Source organism: Rhynchophorus ferrugineus, unplaced genomic scaffold (assembly GCF_030347505.1).
Source record: "Rhynchophorus ferrugineus isolate W39M unplaced genomic scaffold, kcgeb_rfMv2 rfM1, whole genome shotgun sequence".
Taxonomy (NCBI): Eukaryota; Metazoa; Arthropoda; class Insecta; order Coleoptera; family Curculionidae; genus Rhynchophorus; species Rhynchophorus ferrugineus.
The window spans coordinates 48,467,959-48,485,412 of NW_027472580.1; the positions used below are offsets into that span (position 1 = coordinate 48,467,959).

The following is a 17,454-nucleotide window of genomic DNA, read 5'->3' on the forward strand; positions in this document are numbered from 1 at the left end:
GGAAGGAGAGAACAGTTCCCAAAAAAGAGGTAGACCGACATTTATCTCGCGACATCACTATGAAATTAGGTATTGGTCATAAACTAAATTTAAACTACTTATTTACAATAGGATACCAATATATGTGCTATATTTGGGTTCCACATTGACGCAAGTAACGCAATTGAAGAAAGCGATTCAAAAAAAATTAACAAAATTAATCGATAGGAATACGGAAAGCTATGTTTTCAATTTTTTGTCCAGAAATCTCACAAAACTTTACATCAACTGAAGTGGTAGTTTTACTAGGTAAGTTCAAAAAGATTATCAACAAAACTACCACGTATATTATCAATTAATTTTTAAAATTCCCCTCGAAAGAAATAATTTTTGAAAGACACACATTTTACTATAATTTTTCATATTAAGATGACATTATTTTATATACTAAACAGTTATATATATATATATATATATATATATATATATATATATATATATATATATATATATATATATATATATATATATGAGCGTTTAACATATCCGGAACTCTGTAAATATAAGTTGATTAATATATTATATGTAAATGGCTTGGCTCCTTTTTTCGAATACAATTGTTGCCATTTTAATAACCTTGCTTGAGAGCTGTCACTTTTGAAATATTACAACTAAAAAATAGTTTCACATTCGTTAATTTCACTATCCCATCTATTTTTTCCGTGCCTTATTATTTTATAACATATTACCCATTAAAAAATACAATGTTTCATAGATATTACGATGTAAATTTGTATCTTACAATTTTTTTATGTTTTACATCAGATTTTTTATTGTGGCTTTGGCCAACACAGACAGTAAGTACTTTTATCTCTGACCACCTCTTACAAGTACCTTTCACATTCTTCTCCGACAACTTAACCTTTGTGTAATGTTTTTGAACTCGTTTTTTTAAGTTATAAAATCTTTTTTTTTAAATAATAATTCTTTTAGTTATTCGTAAAATAAAAATATGAAATCATAAAATAATTTATACATAGGTTTACTCCTAAACACTAATTACCTTTAATTATCCGTTGCGATATATAATTACAAAATAGTTTATAAATCGCGTTAGTTCATGAATATTTGTATTTGTTTATCGATAGCTATGTAAAAACAGTAGAAGTTAACCTAAAGTTGTCAAAACATGTTGAAGAGCTATTATAGTAATTTACTGTAACATTTGAACGACACTGTGTTACCCACATGCTTCTTATAAGTTCATTTGTAGAAAGAATTATTTTCAGTGGTTTTTATAAATCAAGAAGAAGTGTTAACAAACTCGCAGATATATATATGAATTATGTTAAGACAGGTTTAGAAGGTTTAAAAATGAGGATTTTAATGTCGAAGATAAAAGGAACCATGAGACTAAGTTATTTGATGAAGGTTCAAGTCAAATATAAGAACAACTTGCAATATTTATGCAAAATAAAGATAGCTTTTGCTTTCAAAAAGAAAATGAAATAACATGACAACGACATAAACAGAAAAAATGTTCTGAATTATGATCAAAATAAATTTGATAGTAAACATTATTAATCATAAGAAAACATAATTAATAAATTATTAGAAAGACAAGATGATATACATCATTTTATATTTGTAAACAATATTTGCGCTAAACTCAAATATTATGTTTAATAAAATATTAAATATTTATTTATAAACAATCCTTAACGTAGATAAGCATATAAATTAATGGCGAATTAAAAGTAAATATAAATAGTGCATGCAGCTCCTACATAATAATTCATCTTAGATTGCTCTTTTGAATAAAAGTAGGTACCTCTATATAAGAAAACTCTCCATTAATGGTCGTACTGCGTATTTAAACGTCATTTATCTAGGTCATCGTGAATTAACAATCATTTATATTCCTCTTGTTGGTTTAAAGATCCCTAAAATGCTAATCAATGCAAATTTATTATTTAAACAATTAGAAATCTTTGCTTAAACAAATACTAAATGAAAATTTGTCAAGTAAAAGTTGTTATTATATAATTGTAGGGATATACGTAGAAGAAAAAAATGCTGCGAGGAATTTCGATCGCTGGAAATTTTATATGCAGGTAAAATAAGCTATGTTTATAAAATTAACCAAGAGATCTTCAAATGTCTCGAAACGGCAAGTTCGAAAATAAACCTGCTAAAATTCCATTATAATATTGCAGGTTTTAGAGACTTGAAAGTTATATTTTAGTTACGGGGCTTGTTTACGGGTAGCCTTTAGAATTAAATAGAAACAATAATTATATTAGGTAGATTTATTTATATTTTTCTACATAATTTGTTAAGAATTAAAGTCACAAGTTTCTAAATTCGGTGAATATGGTGAATGCGCAATAGAAAATTTAATAATAGTCTAGTTAGGAACTTCGCTTGGCGATTTAGAAGTCGGTAATAGTTGCTTATAATAAATTACAAATATCTCGACCAAAAATTGCAACCAAATGTGTGAGGTTCTTGACAGAGTGACAAATGCAATAACTCGCATCATTAATACCATCCTTAGTAAGTAAATTCCAATCTTTCCTTTATTAGGATGTCTACATTTACAATATCATGATTCTACAAGAACATAAGTTATGACTCCTTTGAGTTTTTTGATTTCTTCTCTATATTTGTATAACTGTTTATCTATAAAAGAGTGTTCAAGTAAGGGGTTGATATGTCATGAATTGTCACTTATAGTAATAATAACACCATATAACCTTTATTGAAACTCTCGATATATGATATGTGATATATGTGATATGTGATATATGTGATAATATAATTGATTGTTATTAGCAATGCAATTCATATTGTTTCTGTGGACAGAACTGTGAATTTTCACTTAAAAATTATCTTCTTTTCTACATGTCCCTATTGTTTCTCTTAGTTTCTTTTTGGCCTGTTTTACAGGTGCTATCAACTTCGCTTTTATGGATTTGATTCCATTAACTGCTTAGACTGATATTTCTGGTATGTAGCAGTGGATCCTTGCTTTATCCGTGATGGTGAATGTTTTGCGCCCTTTCTTTTGATATTCCTACACTTTCAGCCATTACAATTACCTTTACTAGCGTAATACACTTTACTACGCGTACAATACGATGTTACGTACTTTTTCGATGAAGAAGCTCTTAAAGGTGAATCCATCTAAAACACATAATTTTATGACCAAACGGTTTTCAAGTTTATCTATTTTAATGTTAAGTGAGCCCCCACGTTTAAATTTGGGTTCTCACTTTTTAATGGTTGACTTGGAACAAACAGAAATATTGTAAACTTTTGTCAATTTCGGATTTATTTCCTTGGAATTTACCCATTAAACATGAAATATTTTATGACTAAACTATATTCAGCTATATCCATTTCAACATTCAACGCGTATTATCTCTGCTCTAACTTTCGTAGAAACAAACTACTTGAGAGTAATAGTTGAATATTGTCTAAAAAAGAAACAATTCTTTTGGTGATTAGATCCTCAACTTTGTGTCAGGCCGTCAATTTTTCACTTTATCGTCCTATAATAGGACCTACAGCCCTTTAGATTTTTTAGAACTAGAAAAGGTTTTGGTATTTTTGCTTCAAGAAAATCAGTTAATAAATAAAAAACATAATACTACTCATTAATATATTACTATGTAATCTGTGGTGTTTTATTCTATTTAAGTGTCCTAAACATAATTTTGAATTCAATTTTACATTTACATAAAGGCAACTAACACAAATTGTCCTTTTGTATTAACATTATACTAAAGTGTTATTTTTTGAGATATAATTTAATGAGATATAACTAATCTGAGTAAACTTCAAAATAAGCAATTTAATAATATTTAAAAAAAAATTTCTTTGAATAATATTTTTTCTTGAATAATATTTTAATATATGTATTTCAGAATTGCTTTTTGATATCTACGGTGAAACAGGAAAGTTCCATATCGATTGCGTAACATAATTGATTCTTTTTACTTAGCCGCTATTTAATTCCGCTAAAAAATGAATTAAAAATAGCACAATTAATAGAATTGAGTAAAGCGAATTATGTTAATATTTCGAAAAAGTTCAACATTTCATAACATTTGCGTATGTTATAACGCTCGCAAATATTAGTTTGTGCTCTGTTTTTAAATCGTTTATTATTTATTGATATTTCTTATGTAACGATGGGTTTTACCTAATAAATTTTCTGGTTATTTTTGTTTCATATTACGCATATTGTATTGTAGCTACTGAGTAACTGTTAAGAGCTTAAGGAGCGTAATTGAATTTTATGTAATATTTTTTATTTGATGCCTAAATAATTAATAAAGCAATCTCCACAACATACAAATAATTCAAGCCTGATATGGTTTAATTTTTGAATAATCACCTAAAATCCGAATATTCACGATCAGTTGTAGTTTATGGTAAGAAAAATAAACTTTTCTTTTACCAACTCAATATATGGTGTTGCAAGTCATTGGTTTTCATGAATATTTTACAAATTGGTGCTTGAAATGCCTTATGCTTATCAGCCAACCTCATCGGAACTGATTTTCAGTGATTATAGTTTATTTGTAGACCTTAACAATTCCCTGTAAATAAAATTGTTTGATTTGATTAATTAATAAAGTAAAAACATTTATTTTAGATATAAGGTTGTTCTTTGCAACTTGTCTACTTTGTGTTTTTGGTGGATGCTAACTAGGGTTTTTTTAATATTTGTTAGTTGAAGAATCTAAACTAATAGTCAAAAGTTGCATTAATAAGTGGAACGATTTTTTCTCAAATGGTTCTAACCATTTCACCGAAAACCTATGCAAATATTTGTTTTTTGGTAGTGACATCAATGTGTCAGCTTTTTTCGAATATATTAATTTTAAGTAGGTATTTCAGTTTTATTTTACCTGGTCTGCATCCCATGGTATTACCAACTGCTCATTCTTTATTAATGATTTGCAGTGAGTTTTGTTAATCAGCTGCATTTATTGTGTTGGTAATGATTAAACAAGTAACTACTAATCGTATTTAACAAGGATAATTGCCTGTATACGCAAAAATTTCTAATATTCGAATGGTCTCAGCGGAGCTCTCTCCTCCAGGTACTTCACTAAAATGTCCTAAAACACAGTTGCACTAATTGTATGATATTAAAAAAAACACCAAGTAGTCAGCACTCTGATCTGATCAATAATTACGATTATTTTCGATTCTGTCATAAAATAACTAATAACATGAAATATTTCAGTATCAATGTTGATACCATAAAGAAATTTCTAAGAAAGAAAAAGAAAAAAGAAAGAATTTTTTTTTAAAAATATTATAAATCTTGTAAAAATATTATAAGTTTAAAAGTTATATTGCCACAATATCACTAAGAGGGAAGTAGGTTACTTGACATTAAAATTCAATAGACATTGAAATATTTTAGGGATATGTGTATACATAGTTTTTAGTTACGTCAATCTCTTGAATTTTTTGGTGACCATACCTACAGCTTAACGTGGGCTCCGAACCGTGGTTCTTGGCAATAAAAGTACTAACTGACTAACATTAGAGATCATCCCAGAGCACATCCGATCTTATCCAGCCTTGTTCCTTGTCGGATTTTACACACTTGTCTACGGACTACGGACGTTAATTATTGCATCTATTAAGCTCAATGTTGACTAATTAACTTATTCAGAAGCATATGCAGAAACACTCTTAGTGTTAAGAATTAGACTGTTTACTCGGTTTTCCAGAATCGATTTCAGCATTCATTTAGATTTTAAGGGGATTGAAAAAAATGCATAAATGCATTTTACCCAATAAGGATTATTTGGAAGTATTTAAAATGAATTTGTATTAATGTAAATTTAGTAGATAATTAGACCATTATATATTTATTATAAAATTATATTAATTGCATTTTATTTTTGCTAATATACGTTATTTTGATTATATTTTCAGTGTTTATCATTCCCCAAAGATATATATTGGGAATAATGGGCTTTCTGGCTGTGGTTAATGCGTATACAATGAGAGTGGTACTATCTGTAGCTATTACGGAAATGGTCCAGCCTATGATTCATAATCAGACTCTCGACACACATTCCTGCATTGACGATTGGGATTTAAATATAACCAGTGTTCATAATATGGTGAGTATATCGATAATTTAACGTACAACCATACATATACAAAGACAACTTAATCAGTATATATTTTGTATTAAGAGCTTGCGTGTACTTCGCCCATTTTCTCACTTTAAAACAGCATTTATTAGAAAAAATTGGTACAATATATATTAAGTAAAGTATTTACCTTTCTTTCTTTTCTTTTTCTGTCTTATCGGCAACATGGAGATATTGAGCAGTAATTATATTATGAATAAATAACAGTACCATAAATTTCTAAAAGTGTCTGATAGGCTTCGGCAGGAGATTCCTTCAAATTAAATAACAAAAATAACGATGCCAAAAATGAAATTTTGAGCGTCGCATCGTTATCGTCTGTACATATTGAATAACTCAATAATAGTAAAGAACAGTCTATTATTTTATGCAGAGTAATGTTAAAATTACTGAAAAGATCAGTTTTAAGTGGATACATTGTATTTTCACTAATACATATCGATGATCAAAATACATGCAGGCACGTAATATATATAAACTTTATATAAATACCTAAAGTAAGAAATATTGATATTAATATATAATTGACCAAGTGATTGGTACATTAATTAATGATCATCGACAATCGATGGCACACATTCCGCTTATCGATTGATGGAAAGTGTTGTCACAAGAAAAAAAAAACACAAAATAAAATAAAATAAAAGACGAGAGATCAAGATGTCCTACAAACTTTGCAGTCTATCAACTTTTTCATGCGGTAGAAAGTTCTTAATTGGCTCTTAGACGGACAGGTTGTTTTATGAATACGTTATTAAGAAAAGAATATAGTCACAGTCTGATGTCAATGGAAAATCCTTAGAATGGTGATCTGTTGTATTTGTTTATAGTATAAGAAATAATTTTTGTGTATACTCGTTCATATATAATACATATTATTTAATATTGCTGCAGAATCATCAAAAATCTATTTATAATTTTGTTTTTACTGCTTCCTAACATGAAATAAAGTAAATACATATTCTTTTTATTGGTTAATTAAAGAAATAACCATTGTTTTGCGACTCATATCAATATCAAAAATGTTCGTTGAACTACACTTTTAAATGTTTGTGTTTTTTCATTAGCTTCGTCTGTTTTGGTTAACGATTTAAAAGTGGTGATGTCAATAACAAATAATGACCTCGTGGATGAAAAAGTTTGAAAAGAATGAATTCAAGACCTATTAAACGAAAACCTAAAGTTTTTTGAAACTTAAAAAACTTTTAGTCAGCGTAATAATTTATTAGTCATTATGATTTGAGTGAGACACTTCCACTTATTAAAAAATAAACAACTAGGATATGCTTCATATTACAAGCATTTAAAAGTATTTGATGGACTTTTTTTCAATTAAATAGTCGAAAATATAATTTTGACAGTCTATTGTTATAGTACAAATGTCAAAATGATCAAATTTGGAAGTGTTGATAATAGATAGCAGTCATAAAAATTAATTTATTGTTAATGACAGATTAAGATTACTTGATGCCCTAAGTAACCCCTGCATGCACTCCTCCTTATCCACAAGTCAACAATTATGCTATTTTTGGTGCTATTTTTAATGCCTGATTCCCGTGTTAATCGAAAATATAAGCAATTGAATAATACGAATATGCAATATGCCCACTACAATGAAATAAGTGTTCGTTTAAAAATCTATTAGAATATCAGGAAACCTCTGGCGTTCTACAATTTTACGTTGGCCTAAATATTGTATAATGGGATCGGACAAAAGTAATTTTAAAGCGAATATATTGTGGAAAGTGGCAATTAATGGAAAGTATAATCTTGGTTAGTTGTTGTATTGTTAACTAATACATACATTTTAAGCAAAATCGTTGGAATAATAACTCGAACAAATAGCAATTTCATTGTTTACTATATCTATATATCTATATATTTTCCAATAGTAAATAATAATTAAGGAAATAACTGTTTGCTCTAAAAGTTGGCCTACCACATATTCTTGAAATAACTTAATATACAATATTTATCCTTTAAAATGTATATTCGGCAGATTAACAACTCAGTGTTATTTAACGCAACTAAGGACATCTAAAATTTGTTAAATTAAATGTGCTATCACTATGCTACACTTATCCTTTATAGTTTTATAGTCGGTCTGTGAAAATCGTACTATATGTGCTTACAATAAATATAAAAAATATCAACGACACTGTAAAACCGACAACAGAAATAATTGACAAAAAGTTGTTATTGTTGTTCTTCAGTTGAAAAGAAAACAAAATCTAAATTGCCTTTTTCAGTGAATTAATATAGTATTACTCATTGTTATTTGCAAATAATGGAATTTAATGCAAAAAGTATGTTATATTTTTTCGCTATTCTAACAAAAGAATTATTGCTTTAGTTGTCTGTAGTTTTGTTTATATTTAAAAAGGAATTTTTTTTAAATTATATTTTTAATTTATATAAGTCTCCTTTTATCAACTATGGGTTTCTCTGGACCTACAGTTCAACGTGGGCTCCGAACCCTGGTCTTCAGCATTAAGCCTACCGACTACCAACTTTAGAAATCATCCCAGAAGACATACGGTCTTATCCAGCTTGGTTACTGGCGTGACTGGGATCATTTTCCTTGTCGAAGTTTACACTCTTGTCTAGGACAATCATAAATTTTAAACCATCACAAACATAAATTTACGTCCCATCAGGATTCGAACCCGCGACTATCGCAACAGTAGGAGGATCATCCCATCGCCTTTACCACTGCGCCACCAAGACGGCAAGGCATTTATTGAGAATATTTGTATATATTTGCTAGCGGTCTTCTGGTAAATATTGTATGGTAGCATTATGTCTTAGTGCGGCAGAACTTTCCAATAAAATTGTATTGTCAGCAATATGTAGTTAAATTTGTTCATTTGGTCGATAGACACCTACATGCTGATTCCACCATATATACAGCAAGATTGTATGGCCATGTGTATTCCGCTTTGGTGTCGATGCGGATGGCTTTCTTGAACCAACCAGGGACTTCTTGCAAGTGGAATTGTCGTAGCAGATTCACTTTTCATCACCAATCATAATACGCCATAGAAACATATTTTTTGCCTGACAATCAATGAAATCGTGATGTTGAAACGGTTAGAAATGATATGTTTAATTAATTTGCGTGATAGTAATTTTCCCTTCTGTCTTTTTGCATGTAAATATCTGGAAACTTGATTAATAGAAAATATCATTAAAGGAAATCATAATTAGATATTTGGCCAATACTTGGATACATAAATACGATCTTGCCTATAGATTGGTTGCATATCAAATTCTGAATAGATCCTGAAGTCAAAGTAATTTTTATTTCAAGGTAGGCGTTAAACCATTGACGTACTATATTCAGAATTAGATATGTTACTTGATTTTGTTATAAACTTGTTTCAGTTGTGTACTAAAAAAAATTAGCCTATATTGTAAATGGTTGGTTGTATATTTGTGAGTACCGATAACAAAGTATTGTTTATAGTTGGGAATTATATTTTCCCATTTTTTGGAGTATCTACACCTGAATCTCTGAAGGTAATCCACTGTTGGTGTTGAGTTTCTATTTTGTAAAATAATTTCTATAAATATTCTTCTCTATTTTTATTTTTATGTTATTTTAGACGTGAAAATCATTATTCTTCAACCGTTGATAATAACGACCATCATTATAAATATTTAATATTACAGGTAGTCAAAACTGTTACAATGATAACACTTTCTTGACAAACTTCTGAATAGGAATACATTAAAAATCAGAATTCAGTATCATGGACGTAGACCCTTTTCAGTTGTAGTCATTAATGGACATACAAAATTCTTTTGTTTTATCCAAAACGCGACACTCTCCGTGGACAGAGCTTTTTGGAAATCGAAAACTTCTTCATATAACTCAAACTAAATCTCTTTTACTTAATCGATGATCTTCCAAAACTATGCTTTCGATGTGTTTACGATGTTAATGCAGTTTTTGCTCTACCTCTACATGCCTCTACTGTAAAACTAGCACAACAATTTTAAATCGAATGAACCTGCTTACATATGTTTGTTTTGGGAAGAGTCACATTTATTAACACATTTACCATTTTGGTATAAGTCGCCATATGTTTTCTATAAATGTTTTACCAATTTTTGTTCATTATCAAAAATTCACTAGCAGGTCAATATTGAATGATTAATAAATAAGAAATCAACAGGCAGATATAAGTGGAATGTTAAAAAAAAAGAGATATAAAATATTATTAACAATGAAATTGAGCCGACTTAAATAAAGGACTCACTCAAAAGTAAAAAATAATCAAACTTAGATTTTTATGATTTTTTATGGAAATATGTACAAATAATCCTTGTAATAACTAAATAAAAATAAACAAAACTTTATTTAACCTATCTACTACACGTATTTTATATTCTATATACACACAATTTAGCTTAATATCTACCTAAACCTACTTATCTATTTACAATATTATTTTAACTACTACCAGCTGATCAGGTTGAGCCGTTGCCGAGCCCAAATAATAATATAATAATTTATTTTAGTTATTTTCCCATTTTAGTGTTAGATATTTACTCTATAAATTACGCTTTATTATTTCTTAAGTTTTACAATGAGTAGGCCAAGTAAAGTATGAAGAAAAATAGGAATAAGGAAACAATGAGTGAGAGTAAATAACGCATCAGGCCCCCAAGAGATTTGAGAAATGTTCTAACTAAACCAGAACAACAACAAAAAGTTCTTGTCCCCGTCGGTATCGAACTCGCGATCTCGTATGAAAACTAACCGCTCTAACTCTTACACTGTGCAAGTAGTTGCTTATAATATTTCTACGCTATAATATTTCGCTTCTCATATGATATGGTTAGTGCTTAAAATGCAAACAATGGCTTTTGCACTGAACGACTTTCGATTTTCCGTCACATCAGCTTAGCAATAACATTATACACATATATCTGATTATTTTAGATAATAAAATTGTGAAAACTTTGTACGCGCCTTGGAAATTTGAAGGTTTCCCTCGATTTACCCCGATTCCCCTTCAATAGATCCTGACTTGGTTCCACCTCGGCAGTGCACTCTTTCGAATAAAAAAGAATTTTGAAAATCCGTCCATAATTGACGGAGAAATCGGCGAATATACATAAAAAAATATACCGTCGATCATAGAACCTCCACCTTTTTTAAAGTCTGTTAAAAATAGCGTTGAATTTTTAGTTTTACTGTTAACGAAGGAGATATTGGATCTCGTTAAATTATTGCACAAAATGGTGAAAGAAATTTTTCTGTGTGATAAAACACATTTTTACAGATTTAAAAAGCCCTAAAGGGTTTTATCTAATATTACAATCTCTTAATAACTAATTTTAGTCTATCATGACTATACTTTGTTTATAATCTTATCTATTACTATACGTCAAGGTTTGAACCTTATTTACATTGTTTCATAAAATACAAAACCGTTGCTTTGTTTTTGTCCTGGTATTATTACTTACAAACATAAAATGTTTTACTTTCCTTTATATATTACATTAGCTTTGATGATTGTATCAAGAAGAGATACAACAGCGCTTCTAATTCCCTACATATTTTGTAATATAAAAATAGAGATATTTCCCATTGTCGTTAAAAATGCAATCTGAATGGCTCGAAATAACGAATAATCGTTAAAAAGGACATAAATCATACAATCAATCATTATGTTTATGATTATTTCTGTTTCAAATTCTATAAACTCTGAACAACTATAAGGTTAGCATTCATGATCTACCTAAATTATGTAATCGTTTTGTATATATTATCGAAACAAATGAAATTTATCGATCTACCGATCAGATTTAATATAAATACAGATATAAATCGTGATTGTTAATAAGCAACGTGGCTTAGGGATTTAAATAAATAAAAATGAAAAATGAGACTAATTCGTTCCTAGCATAACATATAAGGAATATACAGAACTGTTGAGATAAGACTTGATAGACAATATTGAAAACTAATTAATTCTAATATTCTAATTTAATAATTCTAGACCATAATGAGCAAAATCAATGTAATTCAATTAATTTCGGTGCTTCATATTGATGAAATAATTAATTATATTTTAGATAGATATACTCGTTGTAGGTATACTTGATATATCATATTTATTTTATTTCAGAAAGCGAGTAATCTGTATCCTTGGACAAGTAGGCAACAAGGGCTGATACTAAGTTCGTTCTATTGGGGCTATGTTATCACCCATATTCCCGGTGGAATGATAGCTGAACGATTCGGTGGAAAATACTCTTTAGGTCTGGGCATGCTCTGCACTGCCCTGTTTACCTTCATCACACCTTTCGTCATATACGCAACCAACGGTAACTGGGTTTGGGTTGTGGTGGTTCGTATTTTGGAAGGACTGGGCGAGGTAAGTGAAACATATTAATTTAATAATTAAATTAATAACTCAAATCGACTACATTGACCTGAAATAAACCATCTTATAAATATCCTTCAGAAAACCACAATTCTAATGAAAATAAGAATAAAAACTAATCAGGATGTTGTCCGTTTGGTAAGGTCACTTAATGACAGATATATAAAGTAAATAATTAACGTGATTGGCTTAATGTTGTTCAGTTTAGCGTGTTAAACAAATATTACTATTTTATTTTCATTGACTTAGTTTTTATAGTTCAATTACAATTATTGTGTAAGAAATAAAAATTAAAATAAATAGGTTATTCATCAAACTTTGTCATTCAGTAACAAAATTACTATTTCATGGTTACCAAAACATTTCATTATTCTATAACTCCAGTACTCCAGTCATCTTCTAATTTATAGATTCCAAGCGTTAGTTGAAAATATTGGATGGATATTTAGAGACATCCATGAAAAAATTCAGAAATCAGAGGAACTTACATTTGGCGAAAACGGTAAAAGGAAAGAAGCGGCGTAAAAGGGGCATCATCTTTATGAAAAATAATTGTTTATCTGATAAATCATGTTTCTTTCTTATATTTAGTTAGTTCGAAAGGTTACATATTGTTTTATTAGTCTGTAGTTAATTCACTAACATTTATTTTATAATTCGAAATTATACTTACTTTCTTGGTGAATTTTTAAACATTCTTCAGTTCGAAACTGAAGTACTGAGTATTCATATAACCAAATCCAAATCTTATTCATGGTGAGGAAATTACTTCAAAAATATCTTTAATCCTTCTTGAATTCAAATCGTTAGATTCGATTCGTTAGATTCTTTCCACTTTTGTGCACAGTTTACTTAACGATGAGATGATATATATTTTCATGTCTTGTAATCATTTGTTAGGCATAAAAACATTTATAAAAATAGTTGATGTAATATATATTAATCAAAATATTTTCTATGATTTTCCCTATGTTTATGGCAACATAACGATACCATGTCCACCACCTTCTCCACAATTCAAAACCTTGTGCGAGCCAATCCATACTGTATTGATCTGAACAAGTGGTAGTTAGAATGCGCGATGTCTAGTTGACTATGTGACAGGAGTTGCATCCGAGCTGCAAGGTTATATCATTCACAATTCTTGCAACGTGTGGCCCAGCTAGGGGTGACTTTTTGCAATAAGACTCCATTCAGTTTGTTTAATTGAGGGTAGTAGATATTTGCAGTAACAATTTTATTTGATATTAGCTCGTAATATAACACTACAATATACTATAATACTTTATAACTATGAATATCTCGCTTCGTACTGACATGATGGCATAGTAGATCCATTCTTCATGGTCAATCACAGTAGGTCACAAAAAATGTTTTTTTTTTAATTTATTTGAATTATTTATTTTGAAATTTCCTGAAACCTGTAAATGGTTTATTCATGAATTGCTAGATTTTCGTCCAATAAGTTTTACAAGTAGTTGTTTTCGAACACTTTTGACGCTCCAGGCCGTTCTTGGTTACTTAGATCAAAATCGCCACTTTTAAAATGGTTGAAACCAAAATTGACAATTGCGACATGATGAATGAACTGGCATCACGATAAGAGTGTGATGGTCTTTGGGAGCAGATTTCTTCAAATTAAATAGAAGAAGTATTGAGTGTTGAAAATAACACATATATTGCATATATTGCATCGCTGATAAAAATATGGTGGCGTTTACTTTTACTTTTACCATTATTTCTCCATTAAGTCGATTTTACGATTATCAATCGAAAAGAAAACGACGACTTATATAAAATATTGTGCATAACTTATATTATGTTCAGAGTACGGTACGTCTATATTAAATCAAACATATGCCAATATGCTATTGTACTGTTAACTTGTTTCAAAACAATAAGTTTACACTAGTTATAGTTCAGTTTTATTGTATCCCATGATGTTATTGTTTTAGTAAAATAAATTTGTTTTATGTCGCATGAATCCGTCTTTAAGCGCTAAACCTCAAGGTGGATATGCAATTAATACTTTTATGGTCTTATATGATGTTAAGCTTCAATAAACGTAAATAGGAGGTTTGATTAGGTTGAATAAATATTCAACAAATACAGCATTTGTTAAAATAGGTTACATAATTTGCACAGTATATGTAGCCTTAAATATATTAAATTGAATATAAATATTTAACATCTGTTATCGAGATATCTGGCAACGAATTGCGAAATATTGCAACAGTGTAGATATGCCTTAACATATATTAATGTTAAAAAAATGAAAGGTCTATTTTTTATATCTTAGTTTCATTTTTTATAATGATGAGGTGGGTTTTCCAAAATTATATTTACCCACTTAACGAGAAATGTTGAGAAATCGAAATAAAATCTTGCATGCGTCAGAGCTGAACACAGGTAAATAAAAAATTAATAAATAAAACATCAATTATGAAAGACTATATATGGAATAAAAAAATATTACAAGTATGTAAAAATTAACCCAATTTAAGAAAATAAAATTAATTTTAAAAATACCTTTTAAAGCCATTATTTATTTAATTTATACCACATGAAAATATATTATCCAGGTATCCAGGTTCTATGATCGTTCCATCGATGTCTTTCAATTAACTTGGCGTTTCGTCCTGTGTTCTTTTTCGCTGATTACACCATATCTTGTAAATACTGTTATTACCCTAGATACCATCGTTAATGAAATGTTAAACAACATCTGAGAAATCACACATTTCATCGATTGCCTGTTTTAACCGTTACAGAACAACGCCTATAGTGCTATAGTCTAGTAGAAAATATAATCTACAAAATTTGACATATAAACTCAGCAACACGTACGCATTAAATTATTCACATAGAAGAAGTGCTAACATGCAACAATATGTACTACATTGCACGGTGTTTATGTTGTTTGTCTATTCCCTGTATATTTTATACAAAAAGTTAAAATTGCTGTTTTACTACCCAGAGCCAAATTGGGGTTGCAGCTTCAATATGTTTATTTTTATTTTCTCCTTAAATCTTATTTCCTGTCCTATTAAACCTGACCGTATATAGCAAATCATATGTTGCATTTTCATGACAATGGGTACAGTGTAAGAATTCTACACATATAATTTCATCAGAATTATTTCGTATTCATGGCCTATTCATGTAATATAAAATAGCAACAGTTGTCATCATTATGAAATATTAAATACTTGATCAATTTTAAGCAAAATTTTCGTAGTAGTTTGTAGTTATTAATTAATTAGTTAAATTTAGTAGTGGTATTAATATAATTTATTAAAAGGTCGATGAAGTGCAATTTGGTTCATCTCATTTAATACTTTTCAGGGTACTACATTTCCAGCACTGACTACGTTATTAGCGAATTGGGTACCACTAAAGGAACGATCCAAAATCGGAACATTAGTGTATGCTGGTAGCCAGATTGGTAAGTTTATTCGCACTTCAGAATGTAAATAATACTAACGATTGATTTTTTAATTTGGAATATTTAATATTTCCATTGATAGATTTATTTGTGGTGACCAATTAAAAAAAGTTACTAAAAACCACTGGATGTGTCCATATTTATTGAGCATATGGTTAATGAGTGAAACAATAGATAATAATGATATAGCTTTATATTACGTTTTTTTAAAATCTATAGAGCACAATGAAGTCCTAGTTCGTACTTACAGATGGCTAACGGTAGTTTCAAGTAAAATACTGTTATATGCGAATAAGGAATTTAATTTAAACTATGGAAACCTGATGGACGGACTTTTTTGTTTAGTATATTTTCAGTTTAACAAATCATAAATTAGTAATTTCGAGATCGATTAGCTCATCACTGCCAAACATAGAAGAAGTCTAAGAAAAATTTCTTTTGACGAATCATTAGCCTAAGACAATATTGTACCAGGCCCAAAATTGTAGAACTTGACGATACAAAATTTGGCAACTATTACATTTTCTGAAATACGAGTTATATTACGTTCTATTTTTTTAAATTTATGTCAGTTTATGGTGTTTTCGGTATTATAATAAGAATTAAGTATTGAGATATTTTCGGGTAAATTATTATTATTTAAACGTTTACATAAACAGTAAATCTAATGTGGTTTAAGTATAATATATTTAATAATATAATGCAATTACTCTTTGACGTTAAACTATTTACTAGGGTGTTAAATAAAACCAAATTCAATTTTGACGAATACGCTAGTCTTTAATGGATTAAAGTCTTTTTATGGATTTATTGAACAACATATGTATTTTTATAGTCCTAATATCTGTGATGTTTTGAACTATATTTTTCTGGAATTCAATAAGTTTTTCAAACAATTAGGTTGTACGAATCTTGAATTGAGATTTTTTGTTGCTAGCCTTTTCGTTGATATTACACAATATAATTTTCTATAAAAATATTTTTATTTCACGATCGATTGAAAGGCATCTCCAAATTACGTTACCTTATTTGTTGATTCTTATTTGAATCACCATTACTAGATGCTCCTTGATGCAGTTTCAAGATAAAGAAGTACATTATATTTTATGATAATTTTGAACTAAAAACATAAAACTATAAAAAAATTATATTTTTTGTACTATTTCTGTAACAGATTAAAAAACAACAACGAACCTGTTCTATCTCGAAATAGTAATTCCCTATACGTCACATAATGTTGGTTAGGTAGGAACGCCCGAGGATTGATTTGCCGTAACATTTTTTTGCCAATCAACTGGTTCATAACGAGTTCTTTAATTTTTTTCCTGCTTTATATACTACGTCAATAACTGATCGATTTTAAGTCACTAAACAACTGACATATTTTTTCGTTTGCATTTCGATTATAGAACCTCAGCTATGTCGTGATAGATTGCTTGAAAAG

The 17,454-nt window shown here is 29.0% G+C and overlaps 1 protein-coding gene across 2 annotated transcripts in view; it reads left to right on the plus strand.

Moving 5' to 3' along the window:
* Nucleotides 1-17,454, plus strand: part of LOC143197914 (sialin) — a 74,655-nt gene that overhangs the window by 54,250 nt on the left and 2,951 nt on the right. For both annotated transcript variants that reach the window (XM_076406730.1, XM_076406739.1), the window contains exons 2-4: nt 5,944-6,134; nt 12,308-12,556; nt 15,911-16,010. In XM_076406730.1, coding sequence (XP_076262845.1) covers nt 5,944-6,134; nt 12,308-12,556; nt 15,911-16,010 — 540 coding nt within the window. The remainder of the gene's footprint in view (nt 1-5,943; nt 6,135-12,307; nt 12,557-15,910; nt 16,011-17,454) is intronic.